This window comes from Manihot esculenta, chromosome 8 (assembly GCF_001659605.2).
Source record: "Manihot esculenta cultivar AM560-2 chromosome 8, M.esculenta_v8, whole genome shotgun sequence".
NCBI lineage: Eukaryota > Viridiplantae > Streptophyta > Magnoliopsida > Malpighiales > Euphorbiaceae > Manihot > Manihot esculenta.
Genome location: NC_035168.2, coordinates 34,532,605 through 34,546,348, shown reverse-complemented (window position 1 = coordinate 34,546,348; position 13,744 = coordinate 34,532,605). Strand labels below are relative to the sequence as shown.

The following is a 13,744-nucleotide window of genomic DNA, read 5'->3' as shown; positions in this document are numbered from 1 at the left end:
GTCACTGAAAATGCTTGGGAACAACAGAAACAAGGGAGTGAAAGGTGCAGGGGGTGAAAGAATCGCTTAAATCCAAACTTTAGGCCAAAGGTTTGCTGGTAATAAACAAAATTTGCAGGTGAGAAATCTTATGGAAGGGATCTAGGAGAAACATAGGAGTTCTCATTCTTTACCGTCGTGTTGTATCAATTGCATAACATCTAGGATATTGGCAAATTTCTTTTGGCAATATTTCTCTTTCCTTACAACATGCTTTGTTGACAAGGGACTATTTGATGGAATAATTCACTTCATTCTTTTGAGACAAAACTACCTGACAAAACAAACATTTCAATTATCTTTTCAATCGCCAGACATAGGATGGTGATAAATTAACAGGTTAATACACTTCACTCGGCTAATTCAAGTTTGTCTCACAGCCGCCTACCCGTAAAAGGACTTCCAAATTACCCAGATACTGCCAGCCAGAAAGCATCTGGCAGAACTACTACATCCACCAGTGGGTCTAAAACCGATAAGGAAATCGGTTAGTAACTTGTTTACAAAATGCTAAACTACAAAACTGTACAGCAGACAATTAAACTTTGAGAAAACTAAAGTCTCTTGCCTCTTAGCCTCCTTCAAACTAGGGTCTAGCACTATGATCATCAGATATTGTCTCCTCAGATGATGCATCGCTATCAATAACGATCAAGTTGTCCGGTTTATTGACAATTCCTAAAGAACTGCACATGTCTGACTTTCTATATGTCATTCCCAAGGAGATATTGGAGCGATGAGCACTAGCAGATGGATGTAGCTTATTTGCCTTCGCACTTCCAAAATTGCCATCTACCCTATTCCTCATGCCACTTAAGTGTAGTTCACTAGGATCTGGATATGGTTTCACAACTCGCGTTCCCTCTGAATGAGCAATAGATGAAAAACCAGGGAATAGAGTTGCCTCCATTGGTCTTGGCGGAGGAGTATTTACTGCTTCTCTTAGCCAGTGAGGCAAATTACCTTTAGATGCCAAAGCAGTGTAATGGTTATTAATTAGTAATGGATCATGCCTCGGCACAGTCATACGACCCAAATGATCATATAATCCCTTGCTATATATTTCACCCTCATACTCTGAGTAAGATGCACTCCTTGGGTAAGTAGCAGGTCTATGAAATTGTTTGATGTCGTTACATCCAACACCAGTGAAGTTGACATGCCGCCTTTTTGAGCTGCTGCTAGTTCTATGAGCATATACATCCCCTAGTGAGAGTTTAGTTTCCTCGGTTGCATTCTCCCTCCAGATTCCAGCGTTTGTACACGTCTGCCGACCATTATTGTCCAAAGAAATATCATGTGTTATTGGAGAACTGAACTGTAAAACACAACTGCCATTCAGCAGTTTAGCTTGCTCCTCCTCCCACTGCTCACAAAGGTCCCTTGCTGTTCTCCAAGAAAAAAAGTGGAGCCTTGGATCCCTTAACATGGCATGCCAGTTATCTCTTCCATGTCTCCTCACACCTATCCAAAGAGAATCCAGTTCATCTTCTGACCATAAAGTAGTATATGACTTGCAATGGTCCTGAAAACCACCTTTTGCATTCAAAGCACTTGCTCGAATTACAATACTATCAAGCATAAGCTTATGTCTCAGCAATGAAGCTGCATGGCTAGATGAAGTTTGAGGCAGTGCATCTTGAACAAAGTCTCTCATTTTACTGTCAGAATTCCACATTGGTAATGTGGTGGAGCACTTTTTTGTATAATAATTGCCCATATTAGAGTCTGATGGCAGGGATAAGCCCAAATCTAATAGAGAACCACATGAAGTCTTTCGCTCCTGATCATTGTCACTTTGAAACCTAAGAGAGTTACTTCCTTCCAAACCCATGCAAGTAGCAACTTCTGGCTTTGTAATTGCTAAGTGGAAACTGTTGTCTTTTTCTTTAGAAAACAACTGGAATTAATTCAAGAAAAGAATCACTGCACAGGAAGTCAATATAATCTACAGGGCAGACTAAAGAACACAAATCTTAATTCTTGAAGTGAGCAAGGAAACTAATGTAGAACGATAATTAGTATAAAAATACAAGAATTGCAGCAAAGAAAAGAAAATCAAACTGATATAGGCATACAGTGAGATAGAAGTTACCTGCAGACATTTGATTTTTGATGCATTGTCCATGGAAAGCCCAGGACAAGCTGCATCATCATCTTTTGAGCTGACACCAGCTTCTTCGACTGAAGTAGATGTATCACTAAGTGCCCCTGTTGAATGAGCTGGTGAGACATCCCCCACTCTCTTATTCTTGCCTTGCAATAATTCAGGAGGGGGCAATTGATCTAAAACAGTGGCATGACTTCTGCTTGTGGAGTCAAATGAGCCTCGAAGAGATTCTGAAGCATCATGAACAGGATCATTTCGATAGCACAAAGCCAAATCGACATCATGGTCCAATGTACCACATGAATCTGCAAGCAAAAATAATAGCTAAATGAATAAATTGCACTGATATTTCAACACCAAAAGATGAAACCACCAACTTATGCCCTTTTCAAAGAACAACAGAACAACAATAATTAAAATTTAATCAGACTAGTTAGGAACAACTCTATTAGGAGTAAAATGCCCTTTCCTAGGAAATGAAAACAAAATGTACCAGGAGTAATGGACAGATCCAAATAGAGTTGCTTTCCTTCTTTTGTGCAATCAGGAACTGTTATTGCTTTCATAACATCACTTGACAGAATCTTAGTTCCATCTTGATGTTTAGCGTTCTCCAACTCTTTATCTATTACTGTAGCTTCACAAGGATATCTAGCTGCATCATTTGATGAGATATGTAAACTGCACAGAAGAGTTTCTATAGTGTTGATGATAACTTTGAAACTCTGCCCTTTTCTGGTGCTAGGTGAGCCATCCTTGGATGTGCTTTTAGAACCATGAGATGGTTCTTCCTCAAAAGTTGAACTCCTTGAAAAATAATAGATATGTTATATAACAGTCAATTTCCAATTCGGATAACAAATAACAAAGCTAATGTGAACTTACGGCTTAGCATTCAGAGCAGAATCTACATGAACATGGGCACAATCAACAGCTTTTATCTGTCACAAATCAAGTAAAAGCATAAGCGGCTGCCATAGGCAGATACCCATATCAAGTTTTGTTATATGTTAAATGAATAAACTTTGGGAGCAGTTTTAGTATATCCATAGGCACAGAGAATATAAAACTAGAGTTACAAAGACAAAAGAGGTGTTGCATCTCCTACAACTTCATCATAATCCAAAGTAAACAGCGTAAATGGTAAATCATTTAGTTGTAACCTTAGTCCAATTCCAGTTGCTAAAGAGCATTCAAGTTTTCACTAAGAATGTTTTTCTTTATGCAAAAGGAAAAAAACAAGAATTTAACCCTCATTACCCTTCAACTATACAGAAAGACAAATAGACAAACATTTAAGAATTTATAGATGTAACACACAATAAGAAAGAAGGCATTACAGTTTGCCAGATGTAATTCAATGCTATCACTCTTGGTATTTATACTTACATTTGAATATCGAATGCAAAAATAACTTTTTTTAAACGAATAAATATGGATGTCATTGATAAAATTCAAAGTAATAAAAAATAGCACAGGGAGGACAACTGGACAAGACCCCTCTCCTAAGGACCATACATGAAACAAACTATTATAGCTAACAAAGCACAACAGAGTTTGCTGAGCTTAAATATACCCATCAAAATAACTGGAATGAAGAACTGATTGGTCATATTGTTGGGCTCTAAATGTTACAAGAACATAACAACAACCATAACAATTAAAGAAATATAAGAATAATAGTTCAGAGAGGAAGTGGATATACATTATCTTGATTTTGATGAAACATATTCCTTGAATCTGCATCAACACTAGGTAGCTCCAAATCTCTTGATTTATCTCCCAAGGGGACTTCAAGAGAAGCTGCACTATCAGTAGTTTTACTCCATTTGGTGCGAAATGAACAATTGTTCTCCCCAAGAAATAAACCTTTTTTATCATCCTCATTATCGTCTTTCTTCCTTTTACATCTTCGACTAAAAGTAATTAATGGAACGCTAAGCTTGCTTGGCCCATGCAAATGGCCAGGACTTTCAGTGGACTTATCTTTAGAGAGTGTACCAGTGCCTTCAGAGCTGGATGATTTCAGAAAACATGAATCAGTATCACATACAGCAATACAACTACTTTCTAAGGATGATTTTGAGCTGACAAAATCTGAATTCTTTCCATTGTTGATCCCTGTTGACTCAGAACTTGATTTCTCCTCAGAATCCATGTCCATAACTGAACATGAATTAATTTGAACATGATGTAATTTACTTTTCAAGGATATATCCAGATAAGGAGGTGCCTCTGTGTCCTTCCCAGAGGTGCCCTCCTCAAGACTCCCCATAACAGGTGATTTACAAGAACTAATGGCCATTGGTTTCTTATTAGATCCCCCAACGTGTTTTGGTTCTTCCAGTCCGCTTGATTTTTGGATTGGCCGAAGCACAGAAGGACCTTGTAGTTCACAACCACAGCCAACTCTTTCCATGTTTAGAGTATGCCTTGACTATGCATGCGTTCATGTGTGAGAAAAGAGAGAGAGAGAGAGATGGGAGAGGGAAGAGAATGATTCATTAGATATTAATAATAATAATAACAATAATAAAACTTATGCCGTTATTGAAAGTTGATGCCAATTTTTTTTTCTTCCTGTTATCAGTAAAAGTTTGGAATACCTTAAGCAACCTATCCAGGCACTCATGATGGTAAGGTTGATGGCAGTCTTTGCACTGCAGCAGGTTGCCTCTGACACCACAAAAAACACATCCAGGAAATATCTGCATAAAAGTTTGAATATAGCAAAAAACGTGAGACAGAATCTGAAAGATAAGAGGCATTTTCGTAATTGTAAAAAGGAACTAGAAGAAACATGTCTCCACAGAAATTAAAAAATTACAACCTTAAGAATAATAGTATAAATCAATTGATCAATATTTTCAAGCTAATTTTGTTAAGAATTTGAGAAGCTTTTCAAAACAATATACTTTGAAAGCAATGAAGCCAAAGGGTAGGACGTCATTGAAACCCTCGTTCATATCTCCATGAGCAAGCTCAAAGTCTTCAAAGCCACCGAAAACATTGCCCTTGTCTCTAACCTATTTTTAGCAAAAATAGTTACTTCCATATAATGATCCCATTTTCAGTAGTGAATTGGAGCGCTGGAAGATAATATCCTCCAGAAATTCACTGAAGAGCCCAGTATCACGCTATTGCAGATCAAGGATTAAAAATGTAGCCATCTCCTTTTACTTTCATGTATCTGACAAAACATCCCTTATTTTCCTTGTTGACGTATTTTGAGTTTCACTACCTTTTTAGTAGTAAAAGTAATTTTCTCAAACATCAATGTTTGATCATCAAACCCCTAGACCAACCAATAGTAAACAGAAAATTTCATTTGAAGCAGTGCATGGAAAGTATACCAATAGTAAACAGAACATTTTACTTGAAGCAGTGTGTTAGTGTATATAGGTCATATTTTGGTCATGTATTTCTACTGTGCTGTAATAGGTTCTAGTTAGTATCTTCTGTTTATAAATACAGTGTACTGAGATGTATAATACATCTTCTGAAGAATTCGGTACTATACAAGTTAATAAAGAATTACTTTATCTAAAACCAAGATGGTATCAGAGCAGGTTCTCTAAAAGATACTGCTCCCTCGGTACTGTCTAAACCAAAATAGCGTGTTTCTTGTCTCCTTCAAGATCTGTGCTATGGAGGAGACCAGTTCGGCCAGATCACGCGATTCGGCAACTCTAACACAAGACTCGGTAAAAGGTGCTTTCAACGACATTATGGTCTTGCAAAACTCCAATAATCCGGCATTGCTTCTTGTTTCCGTTCAACTAACAGAAATCAACTACAGAGAATGGAGCCGTACGATGAAGATAGCTCTCGAAGCGAAGAACAAACTCACAAACTCGGCTTTGTAGAAGGAAAGACAAGTATTCCTTGGGAAGGATCTTATGACTATGAAAGGTAGAAAAAGTGCAACTACATGGTAACTTCGTGGATTTGATCACATCTCACTGCTGCCACTAGGAGGATCTCCAGACCACTGCTGGCCAGCCGGCCAACTTCGACGCCGAAAAGCCACATGTGTGAGGCTCACACGCCCTTCCCCGCGCGTGAGACATTGTCCGAAGCTGATATGCTGTCCAGCCCACTCCGGCGTTGGTTCCGACCCCTTTTCTAGCCATCCTGTGCTGCTACCTGGTCTTTTGGTGATTTGATTAGGTTCTCGGTTCTATTGTGTGGACCCTTTTTTCGGCGAAAGAAACATTTTCTGGCCATGATTCTTTTCAGCAGACTCATATTCAAGTCGCGCGTCTGATCTACCTAGACCCGTGCTTGCTTGAAATGGCAGTGACTTGTATGGGTACTGTCAGGACTTTTGATAATGCTTTTATTTCGTCTCTTGGTTCTACTCCACGAATTATTGATTTTGGTATAAATAGACAATCGCATATGGTTCTTCTATTCCTATCTCTAAAACTGGTTCTATTATCTGTACTCCAAATATCAATCTATCCTTTATTCTTCATGTTCCTTGTTTCTCTGTTAGTCTTTTCTCTGTTAGTACTCTTACCAAAGCACTTAACTGTAAAATTGAATTTTTTTTTTTCTAACTATTGTGTTATTCAAGACCTTCAAATTGGGAAGCTGCACGATGGCTTATATATGTTGTAAGAAAATCTGAGTTTGAATAAACCTCGGGCTCTTTTTGGAAGAAATCGGGATGTCAACCAAGAAATCATACAGTAGTATCGACGGTTAGGACACCATCGCTCTTTGTTTTAGATAAACTTTATCCTGATTTATTTTCCAAGGCTCAGCGTGATTCTTTAGTTAGTGATGTTTGTGAATACGCTAAACATACAAGAACCTCTTATCTCTCAAGTAACAATAGGAGTATTTTCTCTTTTGTGACGATTCATTCTGATGTTTGGGAACCTACTCAAACGGTCTCACTATCTGTTAATCATTGGTTTATTACTTTTATTGATTGCTACACTATGACTTGGATTTATTTAGTAAAGACAGAGTGATGTGTTTTCTTACTTTCAATCTTTTCACAACATGGTTTATACTCAATTTGATGCTAAGATAAAAGTTTTGAGGATTGATAATGGCACAGAGTGTGTTCATGGATGGACGTTTTTTTACTTATCTGGAGTCTAATGAGATACTATATCAAACTAGTTGTCCTTACACTAGAGCCAAAATGGTGTTGCAAAATCTCACCTTTTTGCTACAAAGGAAAAATGCTTATAATGTTCCACCAAAAGTGTTTGGATGCACGTATTTTGTTCATACAAGTGAGAAACTCGATCTGAAGGCTCTTAAATGAATGTTTGTTGGATACTCTCCCACACAAAAGGATTACAAATGCTACCACCCTCCATCTCGAAAATACTTTATCAATATGAACGTTACGTTTAGAGAGACCGAACCTTATTTCAGTATTACTCCATCACCTCTTCAGGGACAAAACAATGAGAGAGATGAGGTGATTTCTAGTCCTATAACTCGAGCATTTTACCCTAGAGGAGACTAGGGTACAAGAAAAGACTAATGGTGATCAGGAAGAGATAATAATTGAGCATTTGGATAAACCAGATTTAAGGAGATACTCAAAAAGAGACACAACAGAAGCAGAAAAAGCCATTGTGCAGTCTTCTGCATCTGGTGAGTCATCCCTAAACCTTGATCTCATTAATGATCTAGATAAACCAATTGCTCAAAGAAAAGGAGTTAGGTCTTGCACAAAGCACTTTATTTCTAACTTTCTCTCTTATGATTCTTTGTCTTCATCCTATAGAGTTTTTGTCTTGTCTATTTCCTCTGTGTTTATTCCACAGGATTGGAAGGAAGCTCTCAAAGATTTTGATTAGAATGGAGCAATGATTGAAGAAATGAAAGTCTGACTAAAAATGAGACCTGCGAGTTGATGTCTCTTCCGCTCGGAAAAAAAAACAATTGGCTGCAAATGAGTGTTTACTATAAAATACAAAGCAGATGGATCAATTAAAAAATTCAAGGCTAGACTAGTTGCCAAGAGATACACTCAAACCTACAGAATGGATACATTTGCCCTGTTGCTAAAATGAACTCAATCAAAGTATTACTATCTTACGCTGTCAACCTTGACGGGGACCTACAACAATTTGATGTGAAAAATGCATTCCTCCACGGAGACTTGAAGGAAGAAGTGTACATGGAAATCCCTTCTGGATTTGCTGATGAAAAAACACAATGAAAGATGAACAGGCTAAAAAAGGCTTTGTATGCGTTGAAGCAATCACCCAAAACTTGGTTTGATCGATTCAGCAGGGCTATGATTTCCTTTGACTATCAAAGGAGCAATATTGACCATATCATATTTATCAGATATCACAAGGGTAAAATTACTCTTCTAATAGTCTATGATTATAACACAGTAATGAAAGGGGATGACACTGAAGAGATGACACGGCTGAGAAAGCTTTTAGCTCAGAAATTCAAAATTAAATATCTAGGAAAAATGCAATATTTCCTCGGAATCGAGGTTGTCAGATCAAAAAAGTAAATATTTATTTCTCAGAAAAAATGCATTTCAGATCTTTTAGAAGAAACTAGTATGTTAGATTGCAAACCAACAAAAACTCCCATTGAGAGCAATCACAAGCTACAAGTAGAGATTGGTGAATCAATGGATATTGACAGATATCAGAGGTTGGTAGACAGACAGACCGATTTATCTTTCGCATACGCGACCAGACATAGCATATACAATCAACTTAATTAGTTAGTTTATAAATGATCCTCATGAGTCCCACATGCAAGCTGATTTTATGATACTTGAAGTCTGCTCCTAGAAAAAGTCCCTTATTCTCTAAACACAGTCATCTTCGCATACATACATTTACATATACAAATTGGGCTGGATCCCTTAATGATAGAAGGTCGACTAGTAGTTACTGTACATCTATGGGAGGAAACCTTGTCACTTGAGAAGCAAAAAGCAAAATATTACTGCTCGATTAAGTGCTGAGGCGGAATATAGAGTGATGGCTAGCACAAGGTGTTTGTGAACTCTTATGTTTACAAAGATTGTTGGAGGAATAGAAACTATTGGAGAGGGACAAACTCCTCTTGTACTGTGACAACAAAACTATAATCAGTATAGCTCACAATCTAGTTCAACATGATCAAACGAAACACATATAAAAATTAATCGACACTTTATTAAAGAGAAATTAATAAATGGTATCTTGAAGTTAGATCATGTGACTTCCGATGAACAGCTGATGTGTTTACCAAAGGGCTTAGTAAGACTTATCACGCATTGGTTTGCAAGTTGGACACGTGTGATATCTATGCAGCAACTTGAGAAGGAGTTTGACCAGCACAAAAGGTTCTTAATTAGGAGGATTCAAATTTTTGGAATTCTAATTAGGCTTGATTATAGGGATTTTATTTTTATTATAAATATTCTTAATTTAGGTTGATTCTTTATACATTAATACTCAAACTTTGTAAAGATCAATTCAGTTAGAATAAAATAAAAAATTTCTCTTAAAATTCTTCAAAAGAGATTATTCACCACACCACATGTCTATATACTCCTCAACAAAATGGTGTGGTCGAGATTAAATACAAAAACATTTTGAACATAGCATGTGCTATTCAATTTCAAGCTAACTTCCCTAAAATTTGGTCAGAATGGATTTTAGCTGCTACATATATTCTTAATAAAATACTTGTTAAAAAAGCTTGGTTGGCGAACTCCTTTTGAAGCACTTTTTCATAAATCTCTCAAATATGATCATTTGAGAACTATAAGATCGTAGTCCTAGAAGGGATAAATTTGATCCTAGAGCTGTAAAATGTGTTTTTTGGGATATACAGCCACTCAGAAAGGATATAGATCGCAAGAATTATCTTTAAAAAGGATTATCATTAGTAGAGACGATACGTTTCAAGAATCGGGCTTCCCTTTTGCTTCCAAACATTTAAAACGGTCTCCTGCTGTCAATCATGTCTTTCATGTGGTTCATGATAATGATACTATCAGTACTTATCCTGTCACATCTAGTTTTGATAATAATTCCTTTTCACACTCTCATATTAATATGATTGATCCACCCACGCCTATCAGTGAAATCTGTGTTCCATCTCCACCACCTAGAAGAAGTACTAGACCTCATAATAAACCTTCTTAGATGCAAGATTTTATTGTTAACAATCTTGTTTCAAGCTCACCTTATGAATGCTCCATCAATTTCACCTCAGCTTATCATACTTATTTCAACGGTTTTACAAATTCATGAACCACACTTTCTTCAAGCTTCCACTAATCCAAACTGGATTGAGGCTACGAACCAAGAGCTTTTGGCTCTAGAACAAAATAGAACTTGGATCCTTATATCCTTATCTAAAGGTAAGAAGGCCATTGGGTCCAAATGGGTTTATAAGGTCAAAGTCAAACCCAATGGAAAAGTTGATCGATATAAAGCTATTAGTAGCAAAGGGTTATAGTCAACTGGAAGGTTTGGACTTCAAAGAAAGATTTGACTGAGATTGTCACTGTTAGAATTTTTATATCTTTAGTTTCCTTTAAAAATTGGCCCATCTTTCAACTTGATATTAACAATGCTTTTTTACATGGTTTCTTAGACAAGAAAGTCTATATGCAGCCACCTGCAAGCTATTATAAGGCTGCCCCATGATAGGTTTGTCTTTTGAAAAGATCACTTTATGGCCTTTAGCAAGCCTCTAGGCAGTGAAATCTAAAATTTACTCATTTTCTTCAATCCGTGGGATTTGTTCAATCTGTTCATAATCACTGTCTTTTTACTAGACTTGTGAATAATGAGTTTCTTAATCTTTTGATTTAATCTTTTCATATATGTTGATGATGTTATCATTACAAGCACCTCTATACATGCTATGCAACAAATTAAGACAACTTTGCACAATAAATTTACTGTTAAAGATCTTGATTCTTTGAAATATTTTCTTGTTTAAAAATTGCCATGTTTTCTTATGATACTGTAATAAGCCAAAGGAAGTTTGTTTTAGATGTTTGCAAAATATTTTAGAATGGCAGCAAATTAAGACAGCTTTGCACAAGAAATTTACTATTAAAGATCTTGATTCTTTGAAATATTTTCTTGTTTGACAATTGCCAGGTCTTCTTATGATACTGTAATAAACCAAAGGAGGTTTGTTTTAGATCTTTGCAAGATATTAGAATGGTTAATGCAAAAGGGGTTTCCACCTCTTTGCCTCAAGATGTATCTTTTGTTTGACCCGGATAAATACCAAAGACTGGTTGGCAAGTTATTGTATATAAACATTACTCGACCTGATATTAACTTTACTGTTCATTACTAAGTCAATTCATGTCTACTCCAAGACATCCTCATAGGGATGTTGCTTGTCATTTGCTAAGATATCTTAAGTCTTGCCCATCACAAGGTTTATTTTTTCTCGCTCACTCATCTATTTCTCATTCAAAAGCTTATTGTGATGCAGATTGGGCCACTTGTTCATTTTTCAGGAAATTTATAACCGGCTTCTGTATTTTTTTGGGTGATTCACTCGTTAGCTAGAAAATAAAGAAACAACCAACCATTTCTAAGTCCTCTGCTGAAGCAAAATATTGCAGCATGGGAGCTGTTGTTTGCGAGCTTATTTGAATATCTTATATCCTTAAAGATTTTCGTATTGACTTACATCTTTCTGTTTCTTTGCAGGCTGCTATAAACATTGTTAATAATCCTGTTTTTTGTGAACACACCAAACATCTTTTCATGATCACACCAAACATCTCGCCATTGATTGCCACTTGTTGCGTGAACAGTTGTGGAAAGGCTTCATTTCACCTGCTCATGTTTCTTCTGTACACCAACTTGCAGATATTTTTACAAAGTCTCTCTCACCTTCTCTCCATCGTGCTTTCCTATCCAAGTTGGATCTGGTTGATCTAACCTTAGCTCCAACTTGAGAGGGGCATGTTAGCGTATATAGGTCATATATTTCTACTGTGTTCTAGTAGGTTCTGTTCTAGTAGGTTCTAGTCAGTATCTTGTGGTATTGAGATATATAATACATCATCTGAATTCTTCAGTACTATACAAGTTAATAAAGAATTACTTTTCTCTAAACCAAGACAGTGCATGGAATGTGTCCCGTGTGAAGGCCGCAGTTAGCTTTTGTAAATAAAGGAGCTTGTAATACTTTTAAGACCAAAACAACATTGAATCTCATAAAATTGAACTACAAGCAACAGGCGATGACATATTCATGACTATGTTTATCAGAAATCATCAAGTTTAGGGAAACTTTCTCACCAATGAATTTCTTTGCTGATTTTCTGATTTGTTTTCATCACTTGGTGCATCATGCTTCTCTGGCGCAGTCACAGAAGTGTCACATGGTCCTTCAGAAAGTGAATTATGGCACCCATTTTCATGGGCAATGACAGTTCTAGACAATGGCAGCTTCCGTTTGTACGTCAGATAAACCTTGCTGCTAGGCATTTTCAACCAAGTCCACTATGCAGTCATTCCATTCCACAATCATCTGCAAATACTCGAGTGTTAACCAAACTATCTACAGGAGATTATAGAACCCACCCACCTTCCCCCCAAAACCAAAAAAAAAAAAAAAAAAAAAAAAAAAAGCTAAACAAGAAAGTAGGAAATGCTTCCATTAATGCGGCAGCTTAATTATGATCAACTACCTACCAAGTCCTCTTTCTTGAAATATTTATTTCCACAAAATTTATTTCCTTTTCTATTTCTATTTCTCTTTCTTTTCCTCCTGTTTAATCAGCAAGAAATAGACTTGAAACAATAATCAATCAGAATAAAATCCCTCAAAAATCAAGAATTAAACGGATAACGAGCAACAAAACAAGAAATAAGAACTAAATGGTCATGCATTCAAAGAAGTGCATATCCAATCAACACTAGAACTGAAACTACGAAACAAAATACTAAGCTTAGAAATGGGATATGATCGAACCAGAAACCGCCGGTCACCGTGAAGAGAAGAAAGAGGGTGTGTGGCGGTTGCCGGCGGTGAAGCGGTTGCGTCCTCCACCCGAGACTGACCAACTAAAAAGAAGAGAAAAGAGTCTCGGTTCTCAGTGTATCTAGAGGCTAGAGCAATGGAAAAATTAGCAACTTGAAAAACCAAAAAGAAAAGAGGAGAGAGAAAATAAAGTGTGGGCTTTTTCTTTTTGCCAGTCTCTCTGTTATTACTAATGAGAGAGAAGAGAAGCATTTAATTGTCAGCGTCTGAAACGAAACGTTTCTCTCTTTTCTCTGTGTCATTATCTACCAAAAGATTACATTGCTCCTCTGGCCCACCGTCTCTCACTCACCTCAGCACTCTCACGTGTTAACTTCAGCACGTGAGAGAGCTTACTTGGCAGAGGACTACACATGGATTGTTAGCCATATACGCCACATCATCCAGTTATCGGGTACCGGTTGTTACACGCTCCATAATGTGCGCGTTGGCATTAATTGGAAGTTTTAAAGTGGGTCCCATTGGCAGGGGCAATCTGCACCTGGTTCGTACTTCACAGCAACAAAACGGAGCAGAGAGAGAGGGGTGTTGCTCTGGTCACTTTGGTCAGGTCCGTGACTCTGAATGACATTGATGGAT

At 37.0% G+C, this 13,744-nt stretch overlaps 1 protein-coding gene across 3 annotated transcripts; it reads right to left on the bottom strand.

Moving 5' to 3' along the window:
- Positions 1–310: 310 nt before the first annotated feature.
- On the bottom strand, positions 311–13,339 carry LOC110620776. Of its 3 annotated transcripts, XM_043959287.1 has the most exons (9): positions 13,097–13,339; positions 12,421–12,652; positions 5,065–5,175; positions 4,756–4,857; positions 3,855–4,586; positions 3,035–3,090; positions 2,643–2,956; positions 2,135–2,454; positions 311–1,939 (listed from the first exon to the last, which is right to left on the bottom strand). In XM_043959287.1, exons 2-9 carry the CDS (start codon positions 12,607–12,609, stop codon positions 626–628), a joined length of 3,138 nt encoding a protein of 1,045 aa, XP_043815222.1. In that variant the 5' UTR covers positions 12,610–12,652; positions 13,097–13,339; the 3' UTR covers positions 311–625. The 3 variants fall into 3 exon arrangements, with proteins under 3 accessions (XP_043815222.1, XP_021620327.1, XP_043815223.1); XM_021764635.2 differs by lacking the exon at positions 5,065–5,175; XM_043959288.1 differs by lacking the exon at positions 13,097–13,339 and having other exon boundaries at positions 3,855–4,164; positions 12,421–12,553.
- Between the last annotated feature and the right edge of the window lie 405 nt (positions 13,340–13,744).

Coding starts and splice junctions, on each gene's coding strand:
- LOC110620776 (XM_043959287.1), bottom strand. CDS start 12,609: ATGCCTAGCAGCAAGGTTTATCTGACGTACAAACGGAAGCTGCCATTG. Junction 5,176..12,420: donor ATCAGCAAAGAAATTCATTG/GTGAGAAAGTTT, acceptor TGCTAAAAATAG/GTTAGAGACAAGGGCAATGT. Junction 1,940..2,134: donor CAAAAATCAAATGTCTGCAG/GTAACTTCTATC, acceptor AATTAATTCCAG/TTGTTTTCTAAAGAAAAAGA.